General features: G+C 37.9%; 1 protein-coding gene across 1 annotated transcript; it reads left to right on the top strand.

Annotated features, from left to right (window-relative positions):
* Positions 1-2,836: 2,836 nt before the first annotated feature.
* LOC124537154 lies at positions 2,837-5,415 on the top strand. Its single transcript, XM_047113869.1, has 2 exons — positions 2,837-3,978; positions 4,380-5,415. Exons 1-2 carry the CDS (start codon positions 3,031-3,033, stop codon positions 4,392-4,394), a joined length of 963 nt encoding a protein of 320 aa, XP_046969825.1. The 5' UTR covers positions 2,837-3,030; the 3' UTR covers positions 4,395-5,415.
* The last annotated feature ends 7,592 nt before the right edge of the window (positions 5,416-13,007 follow it).

The following is a 13,007-nucleotide window of genomic DNA, read 5'->3' as shown; positions in this document are numbered from 1 at the left end:
GTCTCCGGGGCAGCTAGTTGTAAATATGACTGCTGTTACTAAACCTAACCTATGTTTCTGGCATATTGGGCACATTACGAATTTTATCTATGAACTTTATGAATTTGTTTGCTTTCTTTATTTTGCATAAAAATGGTAACTCTACAGAAAAATAACGGGTTAATATCAATTGCAATTAGCAAACATGAATAAAATCCTAATGTTTATTATCAATTATATTACAAGAGAATGAGATAGCACTACCATAAGTAATATAACTGATCGGGTAAGACTTACACACATTATCACTAAATCAACACTGAATATTAAATAGATACTCATATTACCAACAAATTTCATCTTATCTGGTAATTTAACCAGTCGCTCTGGTAATTCTGTGAATTGGGAATAATTAATATTGTGAAAGCCAAATGTATGGATTCTGAAATTGTATGCACACATCTAAACTTATCGATTTATTTGTCTCATTACACAAATATAATAAATGTTTACCTATAATCGTTCTAAATTAAGTGCATTGTTGTTCTAGTGGTAATTCCGGTGAAAATGTTTTATCCATTAACTATTTGTGATTGGTGAGTAATAAGGTCATAGGTGCGAAAACACCAATAAGGCAATTCGTTTTTTTATTCTTTCTTTAGTATGCAGAATTTGATTGGTCTTTACAGCATCATCTTGTATGACCAAAGGAGTGAAGGAAGCTCGTGTCGGGACTCGGTGAAAAGTCTGAAGAGTGTCTCCTGCAAGAATGCCGGTTTTTGACTGCTGACATTGATGGCACAATGTGTGATTTATGTACCAGTCTCGTCTTTTCTAAAAGAGCGCTATCGTCTGTCATTGCCAGAGGTCGTCTGGATCTATCTGATAAATTCTCTCTAACCGTAAGACCAAATTTGATTGATCTATCTTTAATAAAGTTGTCCCCAAGAATCCTGCTATTCACTAAAATTCTAAATTAAACCAATATAACTACTGTTTACGCAATAGAACAAAATTGTTTCGAATTTAAGCTTAATATGTTTTGATTTTAACTTTTCTCATACAATACGTTATACAATCTTGTGTGTACTCCTGTTAATGTTCTCTTAAGGTTAAAAGTTGGCTGGGAATATTCTCAGCGTGGAAGTGATAAGTGGTATCGATCGGCTTAAACTTTCCTGTTTACTGCGAAGCTAAGTAAATTGGCTAATTACACTTTCGCCTCATTAAGTAAGGTGTTTGAGGTACTTTCGTTAACTTGGAATGCCGATTAAAATTTTCTGCTTCGACATTTTGATACTGAAATTCTTTTTTGTGACTTAATTTTGTGCCAGTAGAAAGAAAATCTGTCATTTCATATTTTTGAGTAGTATCTGATAATAACTAAATCGATATTTTAGGTCATCTTTAAAACGATGATGTAATAAGTTCATTGATTCCTTACTTTAACCTTTTTCACAGGTAAATCTTTCAATATATGCCGCGTCTTGGGGCCGATGTATTACGTTGAATTATTACTCAGTAAAATCCTTGCGTCGACCGACTTCAAAACGGAGGGGAATTCGCAAGAACATCGCATTCGTTTCACGTCCCGAGCCATGTTCCTTTAGCGGCTCGGCGGATTTATCCTGATGATTTTTTTCTAAACCTTACCCAATCCGACCTACAGTCATGTCCCGCTATAACTTTTCTTGTATATATATTATTGTATAGCAAATGGGCCACCTGATGTTAAGTAGTCACCATCACCCATAGACAATGACGCTATAAGAAATATTATAAATATTTACAATTCCTTAAATCGACAATGTGCCACCAACCTTGGGAACTCAGATGTTATATTAGTGCCTATAGTTACACTGGCTCACTCACCCTTCAAATCGGAACACAACAATACTGAGTACTGTTATTTGGCTGTAGAATAACTAATGAGTGGGTGGTACCTACCCAGACGGGCTTGCACAAAGCCCTACCACCAAGATCTCTAGTATATCTATAAAACCTCAGTAAGTCACGCAAGCGACTATGGAACCAACAAAATCGTATAAGTTAATTCAGATAACTTTATAGTATGATAAAACGCTTCTCCAAATTTTATTCTCTCGAATGTATACCGCAGATATACAAAACAATGTAACAAGTAAATAATTTAATAATATATTACTTATTGATCAAAATAACTAGTAAAATAACTCAGTGCTAGTCATAAAAATACTCCATAGTTACATTTTCGATTTTTTCTCAAAACTAGTTTTAATCCTGAAATGACTGTTATATACAGTACAGTTTTTTGTTATGTTAAAAAAAACCGTATCAAAATCCGTAACGTAATTTTAAAGATCTAAGCATACACGGACAGGCAGTGGTAAGCGACTTGGTTTCATACTATGACGATGATTTGTAACTTCAATGTCTGAGATATTACTATCTATGATTTTTTAACAAGTTACATTTTTCTTCACATTTGAGGTTTAAGAATTTATTCTCAAAAAGACAGATTCACTTACATGAGAATAGTATGATAAATGTAACAATAACAAAAATTATATCCGCCTTATAGATACTTAGTTAACCTAATAAAATATAACACAATATCTGTGGGTATTTTAATCGCTACAGAAGTGGGTATTCTCTAAATATATTTTGAGAGTTGAGGCTTGAACCCGTTAACTGAGCTTATATTTTTTATATAAGATGGTAATTTGTTATAAAGTTGTGCTCCATCGAAAGTAATATTTTTTTTGCAAATTTGGTCCTAATAAGCTTGGTCTACGGGTGCTACATTTTACTTACATTTCATTTTTGTACTTACATTTTGTAATGTATGGGGTAGCTTTATAATATATTGTTATTTTATTATCTGTGGGTAATTGAAAATACATGTATGCTTCCTTCTCTCGCAATTAAACACTTAACCGAACGGACGTCTTTTATTGTGCTCTGGAATTATCCTCTAATAATTATCAAGAATATTATATATATCAGTCACATATTCAACAGTGGCGACGAGTAGTAAAGAAACTACGTGTGTGACGCATCGTATTTATTACTATGTCGGTTGGAAAACTGGAACACTTCGACCTTGGCAAGGACGATTGGAATTTGTATGTGGATCGGTTGGAACAGTATTTTATTGTTAACGATGTGAAACCGGCGATACGAGTAGCGACACTGATAACGGTGATCGGTAGTGACGCGTATGAACTGATGGTGAATTTATGTACACCAGTCAAACCATCTGCGAAAAGCTATGAAGAGCTGGTGGATGTTATGCGACGCCATCTTCAACCAAAACCGAGTGTATTGGCGGAGCGGTTCAAATTCAGACAAAGAGTGCAACGAGACGAGTCTGTGGCGGAATATGCGGCGGCATTAAAGAAATTAACGAAATATTGCGGTTTTTGTTCGAAAACATTATTGGAAAATTTGAGGGATCAATTTGTATGTGGTATTAGCAGTGACTGTATCCGTCAAAGAATGTTTGCGGAGGATAATATCACGTTCGATTCGGCGTTTAAACTCGCGGTGACAATGGAAGCGGCAGAAGCGGATGCAGCCTTGGTAGAAGGTCGTACCAGGAGATTAGGTGACGGCGGACCAGAGGCGGAGGCATCCATAAACCAGATTACGTCCAGGAATAGAGGCACAGGGAGACGTGGAATGTATTTACAAAAATATATGAACGTAGGAACGCGAGAACCGGTTTTAAGCAATGGTACAAGCGACATAAGCGGAGCGATAATTAGCAGGCGGAGCGACAATAATATTAATGACTTCGCACGACAAAAGAAGGGAACGACTTTTAAACAAGTGTGTGACGTATGTGGTGCAAATCATCAAGTAAATAGGTGTAAATTTAGACTATATATTTGTCGAGTTTGCAACAAACAAGGTCATTTAAAAAAGGTTTGCCCATTACTACAAAGACAGGTGTCATTAAACAACGTACAAGAGGATAGTCCCGCAGGCACAGACAACGAAGGCTCGGGCAGTGAGGAGGTAAACAATTTTTCTATAAGTAGTTATTTAAAAAAATTTGCACCATACACAATTAGTATTAATATTGATAAATGTTTTCTTTGTATGGAAATAGATACGGGCAGTGCTATATCTTGCATTAGTTATGATTGTTATAAGAAATATCTTTCGCATCATTTAATTCGAAAATGTGATTTAAATTTACGATATTATACGGGAGAAATTGTAAAACCCGTTGGTAAAATAAGTCCTATAGTTTATTACAAAAATAAAAGGAAATCGTTGGATTTATTTATTATAAAAGATGCAAAAACGAATCTGTTAGGCAGGCACTGGATTAGCGAATTGCAGATCGAGATTCCTATTATGAATTGTAATAGTATTGATTTTAATTCCAGGCTGTTTAATTTTAATGAATTCAGTTCCAGATATTGTGAAGTGTTTTCGGACGGGCTGGGACGATTCAATGGTGGAACGGTTGGTTTTCGGCTGCGACCCGACGCGAAGCCGGTGTTCATGCGCGCACGACCGCTCGCTTACGCACTTCGCGAGCCTGTGGAGCGGGCGCTGGATCAGCTGGTACGGGATGGAGTGATCACGCCGGTTACTACATCTGACTGGGCTACACCGATCGTACCGGTAATGAAAAAGGACGGCACAATACGCGTATGTGGTGATTTTAAATTAACATTAAATAAGTGCTTGGAGGTGGATCGTTTTCCGTTACCGAGAGTCGAGGATCTGTTAGTTAAATTACACGGGGGTGTCAAATTTACTAAGTTAGATCTGTCTCAGGCCTATGCTCAGCTTGAACTGGATGAATCAAAAAAATACACTGTTATAAACACCCATAAGGGTTTGTTTAGGTATAATAGACTAATTTATGGTTTGGCGTCGAGTCCAGGTATTTTTCAAAGAATGTTAGAACAACTATTTGCGGATATGCCTCGAGTGGGTGTTTTCCTAGACGATGTGATAATTACCGGGGAGGACGACCAATCACATTTAAAGACACTTCACGAGGTATTTAATCGATTACAAAAATATGGTTTAAAAATTAAAAAAGATAAGTGTACATTCTTTGCCGACTCTGTTACATATTTAGGTTTTGTAATTAGCAAAGAAGGGGTTCATACATGCCCAAATAAGATTGAAGCAATTCAGAAGGTTCGCATACCGAACAATGTATCCGAATTGCGCTCATTTTTAGGATTAGTAATGTATTATGCTAGATTTGTTCCAAACATTAGTACAATTTTAGCACCATTGTATATATTATTAAAAAAAGAAAAAAAATATGAGTGGAATACAGAAAGTAATATAGCTTTTAATAAGGTTAAGCAATTGTTAACATCTAGTGAAATTTTAGCACATTATTCACCTGACTTACCCTTAATTCTAACAACTGACGCTAGTAGTTATGGAGTAGGGGCTGTAATTTCACATATAACCGCTAAAGGAGAGCTATATAACCTATAGCTTATGCGTCTCGGGTGCTTAATGCTGCTGAGAAGTCGTATGCTCAAATAGAAAAGGAAGCTTTAGCTATAATTTATGGCATTAAAAAATTTCACACGTACTTATACGGAAGGAAATTTACGTTACGTACGGATCATAAACCGTTGGTAGCTATTTTCGGTGATAAGCATGGTATCCCTACAATGGCGGCTAGCAGAATGCAACGGTGGGCCGTTATTTTAGCCGGTTATAATTATAACATTGAATACGTTCAAAGTAATAAGAACGCGGCCGATGCTTTATCTAGATTTCCAACGGAAGAAGGGAAACTACAAGTAGAGGAGAAAACTTACGTTAATTTCATACAAAATTTTTTACCTATAACACGAAAGACAGTAGTAGAACATCAGAATAAGGATAACATACTTAAGAAAGTAATTTTATATTTGCAATCTGGGTGGTCCAAGACGTGCGACGAAGAAGATCTTAAGCCGTATTTTGTACGCCGTAATGAATTATATTTAGATGCTGGGTGTATAATTTGGGGATACCGCTTAGTAATACCTAAATCATTAACATTTGAATTACTAAAGGAAATACACGTTGGTCATTTAGGTATAGTAAAAATGAAGAGTATTGCACGTAGTTACGTTTGGTGGCCCGGTATCGACGCCGACATTGAACGCACTTGTAATGAGTGTGTTACGTGTGCAATGGAAAACGCAGCACCACCGAAAGCTCCGATCAAGCCATGGCCTTTTATTCCGGAACCATGGTCAAGATTACACATTGACTTCTTAGGACCGCTTAACGGTAAAACATTTTTAGTCTTAATAGATTCCACATCGAAATGGTTAGAGATTTTTAACATGCCAAATACGACCGCGTCTGTGGTTATTAAAGTTTTACGTGAAACTTTCGCCAGGTTCGGTTTGCCTAAGGAAATAGTTTCGGATAATGGGCCGCCTTTCTCGAGCAAAGAATATGCCAATTTTATGAGGAACAACGGTATTAAGGTTACATTTGCCCCCGCATATCATCCGTCTAGTAATGGAGCAGCGGAAGGCGCTGTTAAGTTGTGCAAACGGGCAATTAAAAAATCATTAAGGGATGGTTGTGATATCGATGCCGCATTGCAAACCTATTTATTAGCCTACAGGAACGTCGAACAAAGTACCACGGGTCTTTCACCTGCTATGATTTTACAACGTAGGCGTCTAAGATCAAGACTAGACTTATTGCATAGGGATTGGGCGGTGGAAGATAGAGTACGGGAGGTGCAAAATAAGCAAATAGAAAGGGGAAAAGGAGTAATAAGGCAATTTAAACAAGGGGATAATGTCTGGGTAAGAAATTATGGGGGAGGAAAGAAATGGTTAAAAGGTAAAATAGAGGGTTATATTGGGTCTCGAAATTACCTCATAGGTAGGGATGACGGTCCACCTATCAAAAGACACATTAATCAGGTAAAAAGACGTTGGGTAAACTTTGATTTATCTACGTCAAAATCGCAACCACAAAACCTAAACATGCCGAGTGATCACCCCATATCTGAACCACAGCTAGAAATACCGACGACTGAGTCGGCTAAATCATCCAACACGGAACTTATTATTCCACCATCGATTTCCACTGAGAGTCATGTAGATGTTCCACCACCGATTCGTTCCCAGCGCGTTAGGAAACCAGTTGAAAGATTCCGAATCGAATTTGATTAGGCTACTAATATTATATAATTTTATTTTTAAATTAGGTTAAGTTAATTTGGGTTTAATGTATAAGTAATTAAGGGTGAGGGTGTAATGTATGGGGTAGCTTTATAATATATTGTTATTTTATTATCTGTGGGTAATTGAAAATACATGTATGCTTCCTTCTCTCGCAATTAAACACTTAACCGAACGGACGTCTTTTATTGTGCTCTGGAATTATCCTCTAATAATTATCAAGAATATTATATATATCAGTCACATATTCAACACATTTCATGTAATATTTCAACTTAGATATACTTGCGGGTATAGATAACTATTCATATACATATATCTGTAGAACTATTTTTATTTTGTTATCGACAGTATTACGTTAAGCCTATTTCGCCCGAGCTACAGTTTAGTATCAGTCATCAATCAATGAGTTACGTGGTATTAACCCTTGAATAATGCAATGAGACTGCTTCGTAGTTCGTGCTGCAATGTCCATCCAAGTTAGTGTAATAAATAAAGCCTGTAGAATGGATATATTTGAAGCGTGACGTGGCACATTATGTATAAAAATACATAAATTTATACAATAAATAATTGTTTTGTTTACTATCCTATTGATTATTTATTTACATTTACAAATTAATGAGATAATTATATAAGTATGCCATAAATAGAATTTTATAAATAATACGATTTAATTATTCCCGGCTTCGCTCGGGCGCAATACTGATACTAAATATACTACATAATTTGTTTATTTACAAGATAATATTCGACACTTTTAAAATGACCAGTGTTTGTTAATAATATAAGTCACGTGTTGTATACAAAAACCTTCCTCTCGAAACACTTTATCTATTAAATAAGCTGCATCAATATTCGTTGCATAATTTTAAACATGTAAGCATACATATAGACAGCGATACAGACAGACAGATATCATAGTATATAATTGTTGCTTATTTAATAATCAATATCTGATATAATACGATTAAGATTTTCGACTTTTTCTGTCTGTATCTGTAACATAAGGAATATATAAAAAAAATATTCTTGATGTCTTAGCTCTTTATAATAGTTCTTTCGGTATTTCTTAAACTACTGTATGACTTTAAGATTTGTGAATTTTATTAATTGTCAGACCGTTACATTCACCAAACAAATTACGATTTTATTTCATTTTGAAGTTATTTATTCAGAAGGTCCTGAAAATAAATGAGTTTTCACGTCAATATACATGTTTATGAGTCAATATTATGCCAATAATATACTAATAAATTCCCACTTAACTAATTTTATAAGAATCTATTAATACAATCTCGCAAACCAATTCCGACAATAATTCTTCGATATTTAAGTTGAAGTTTTAAGTATACTTTCTGAAACCTATTATCCTATCGCCGAAGTGAAATAGTGTCACGGTACCGCAAGCTTATGAACAAATTCCTTGGAGTACTTAAACAGCATCCGTCGCATAGTTTGCACGCCTCACAATTAAAACTTTTCTGTTAGCTAACTTTGAACGACTTCTATAAACTGATTTTTTACAACATTCTCTTTAAAGATATCTGTGACCTTTTCGTTTAACGTTCATACAAACTGCTGAAAAATTTGTTATTTTTTCTATAAAATATGCAGAGGGAGGCATGTGATAGGAAGTCACCACCACAATGGTGTAAGACGTCACAAAACAATGAGCTATGACCAAAAAAAAACTAAGACGTTATATACATAATTTGCAGCCGACTGGTTAAACAAGCCATTGCATTAACAGCCTAAACACTTTTCTAAAGTGAATTCGCGATTAAACCAGCGACCTGAACTGAACTCTCATATAAATTGAAATAACGACTCTCTTTCTGACAACTCTGACTCAATAAGGCCTTATCAGTCTTACCCCTAGAATGTTCTTAAAAGAAAGTAAAGGCGTAGGGATGCTGCACACCGCGGCGCCGAAGACTTAATTTCAAAATTGTAAATAAACAAAACACTTGTAAGATTTAAATTACAATATTTATTTTAGCATCAATATCTCAGGCACGGAGCATTCTAAGTAAGGTTTCAGATCAAGAAGACTAAATAGAGACAGGCTTTTTTAGCAAATAAAAAATAAGAGTATAAGTTAGTATGTTACTCTATTGTAATATTCTATGACGGGAATTCAGGGGGCTGCGCCGCTTAGTAAAGTATCTAGGAGTTTCAGTGGTTGGTTATTTAAACTAATTATAAAACCTGCGACATATACACATCACTCACCCTTTATACTAGAGCATAACAATACTAAGTATCTACACAGACAAGCCTAATAACGATGTTATTTTTATATTAACTTACCAATTTAAAAATAATTTTAAGTGTTAAGTTTCTTTGAATAAAGTTCCAAAGTATATTTATTAATAAATTTTGCAGTAAGTATAGTTTGTAGTACAGTTACTTCTAACTACTCTAACAGTGTGCCTAGTGACTTACACCTGTTAATAACCAATCAGTCTGGTGTCGATCTACGTATCTTATATCTAGTTTAATAACGCGTTCAGTTTGCTGATAAGGCTGTCTCATATCTGTAGCGTTGACGGATATTTTATAAATCCAATGTTGACATTTTTTATACAATAATGCGAAAAAGGCAAAGGTTGGACTTTGTATGCAGGATATAGGCCCGCTTCAAAATAGTAGATACATATCCTTTATAGGCAAGCGAATATATATTTATTAATAATTTATTTAAACTATACCTGTATAAAATAAGCAGGTATGATTTAATAATAATAAATTTAATCCAATAATTTATAGCTAACAAATATACTATATTATACTAAATAATAAGTATTTGAGTGTTAATTTTATATTTTTAAATTTAACAAGAAAATACTGAAAAAAATAATCTGTATCGAATTGTTAAATAATAATAAAATAAAGTAAGTATAAAAGAAACACTTTCTTAATTAAAAATAAAAAAAATTAATAATTAAAATAGTAACTTATACGAAAAAAAATCTCAAGTAGTTTACTTTTAAAGAACCGTAATTGTAACCCTTACATTTATTGATCGATTATTAAAAATATTTATCCACATTGTATAGCTTTTTTTTGTTTGTAAAAGACCGTAATTATAGCCTAGACATTAACCATTGAATTTAGTGCACGGATTACCCAGTTTTCTACAATCACAAAATCATAATGGAAATTATATTTTAAATTAAAAAAAAAAGTTAAATATATGAATTGTATACTTACATAAAAATTAACACCGTTTGTGAATATAAAAAAAGACATGTTTATTTTAATTATTAAAAGCAAAGTGCAGAGATGGCCCAATGGTTAGAACGTGTGCATCTTAATCGATGGTTACGGGTTAAGCACCACTGAATTTCCATGTGCTTAATTTGTATTTGTAATTCTTCACGTGCTCGGCGGTGAAGGAAAACATCGTGAAGGAACCTGCTTATGACTAATTTTAACGAAAAAAAGGAGCAGCCTAGTGAAATATGCTCCGGGAGCTATTCGACGAGTGTCTGTGCAGCGGGCAGTTTCCGAAGCCTTGGAAAGAAGGGAAGTTGGTCCTGTTGCCGAAGGAAGGTCGGCCGTTGGATTCCCCTTCGGCATACAGGCCAATTGTGCTGCTGAACGAGACGGGAAAACTCTTCGAGAAGGTCCTCGCAGCCCGTCTCGTTCAGCACCTCGAGGAGGTCGGTCCGGGTCTCTCGGAGGCGCAGTACGGATTCAGGGCGGGCCGATCGACAGTCGACGCCCTGAATGCCCTGAAGACTCGGACGACGGAAGCGGTGGCCCGGGGGCAGGTCGTCCTGGCTGTGTCGCTTGACGTGGCGAACGCCTTCAACAGTCTCCCTTTCGAGACGATACGGGAGGCACTCCGATACCATGGGGTGCCGACCTATCTGAGGAGACTGCTGGAGGCGTACCTCCAGGACAGGGAGATCCTCTGGGCGGGGGTCGATGGGAGGATCGTCCGGCATCGAGTGGGCTGCGGCGTTCCACAGGGGTCGGTCCTCGGCCCAATTCTATGGAACGTCGGTTTCGACTGGCTCCTGCGGGCTCCCGTCCTTCCCGGGATGGGGGTGTTGTGTTATGCTGACGACACTCTCGTCACGGCGATTGGACGGGACTTCCGGGAGGCGGCTCACCTTGCCGAAGTCGGAACGGCTCTCACCGTGGACCGCATGGGAATGCTGGGCTTGAGGGTCTCCATATCCAAAACGGAGGCCCTCCTCTTTCACGGTCCACGAAAAGGACCTCCACGAGGGGCGCGTATCACCGTCCAGGGGACGGTTATCAAGGTGCAGGCCCAGATGAAGTATCTGGGCCTGATCCTGGAGGGACGATGGAGCTTCGGGCAGCATTTTGTTCATCTCGGCCCAAGGCTCATCAACGCCGCTGCCGCTCTTGGTCGCCTCCTTCCGAATGTGGGAGGGCCGGGGTCGCTATGCCGGCGTCTTTATTCCGGCGTAGTGAGGTCGATGGCGCTGTACGGTGCCCCGATCTGGATAGACGCCCTCACCGCTAAAAAGCGGTGCTACACGTCTCGCGGGCAGGAGGATCTGGGGACTCCCACGGCGGGCCTAGCGACAGTGGAGGCGATCCGTCCCCACTTGAGTCGCTGGGTCGAGAGGAAGCACGGCACACTGTCGTATAGAATGACGCAGGTACTTACCGGACACGGATGCTTCGGTAAGTACCTACACGGGATAGCGCGGCGGGAGGAGTCACCCTCCTGCCACGAGTGTGGTGCGCCAGTGGACACGGCGTACCACACCCTGTACGAGTGTGCTGCGTGGGGGCCCCAGAGGCACATCCTTGCGGCGACTATGGGCGGAGACCTCTCGCTACCGAGCGTTATCAACACCATGCTCGGTAGCGAGGTGTGCTGGTCACAGATGCGCTCCTTCTGCGAAAGTGTCATGTCGCAGAAGGAAGCAGCGGAGCGGGAGCGGGAAAAAAATGCCGCCGCTGACTCGCTCCGCAGACGACGACCGGGGAGAAGGAAAAGGCGCTACGCGCATCTTCTCCCTCCGCCTCAATAGGCGCCGTGGGGACCAGGGAGGGTCCCAGTACCCTGGGAATCCCCCCTAGCTGTTGAAGGCCCGTATAAGCGGGCCGACCGTCAGGGCGTCACGGTAGCATGCGTAAGCGATCCCGTGGCGTCCGCCGAAAGACGGAGAGGGTACCGCTGGTTTTTTAGTGGGTAAACCCGGTGTGCTTGGGCGCACTCGGCGTTCAGGGCTCCGGGGAGTCCCACACACCCCCCCACTTTCCATCACGTGGGGGAAGCGCGTAAAGCGTTTTTCCAGCGTAATAAAAAAAAAAGTGAAATATGCTCCAAATCTTCTTCTCAAAGGGAGAGGAGGCTCTTAGCCCAGCAGTGGGAAATTTACAGATTGTTGATGAAAAGCAAAGTTCTTTTATTATGGTTGGACGCCCGGCGCTAGTGAGGTTGTAATATTTTTAAGGATAAGGTTTTAAAAAATATACAAGCAGTGTTCAAATTAATTTATATTTAAAATTGATGGCAAATAAAATAGATCTTGAGTAGCCTCATTTACTGTAAAATACAATTAAATTTTTAATAATAATTATAAAATGCAACATTTAATCGACATACAAATTACACTTATGTTGAGAAAATCAATATCACTATTACAAATTATTTAAATTATAGAAATAACAACAAATTCAAACGATAATATGAGACCTTTACTTTTAAACACCTATTTAAATTATTTGACAACGTTTTGTATTTTATGGCCTTTTAACTCGTAAAGCTGAATCATATTTTACATTAAAAGAAACCTTCTTTCTATATAATAAAACTTTACTTAAGTCTAATTAACACCTAATATATACACAGCGATACGTAATTGAAATTTA

The sequence above is a fragment of the Vanessa cardui genome, chromosome 18 (genome assembly GCF_905220365.1).
Source record: "Vanessa cardui chromosome 18, ilVanCard2.1, whole genome shotgun sequence".
In the NCBI taxonomy this organism is placed as follows: domain Eukaryota; kingdom Metazoa; phylum Arthropoda; class Insecta; order Lepidoptera; family Nymphalidae; genus Vanessa; species Vanessa cardui.
The sequence above is the reverse complement of the archived record's forward strand: the minus strand, read 5'-3'. Positions and strand labels throughout refer to the sequence as shown.

What these genes read in the sequence shown, in the direction of transcription:
- LOC124537154 (XM_047113869.1), top strand. Translation starts at nt 3,031, where the DNA reads ATGTCGGTTGGAAAACTGGAACACTTCGACCTTGGCAAGGACGATTGG.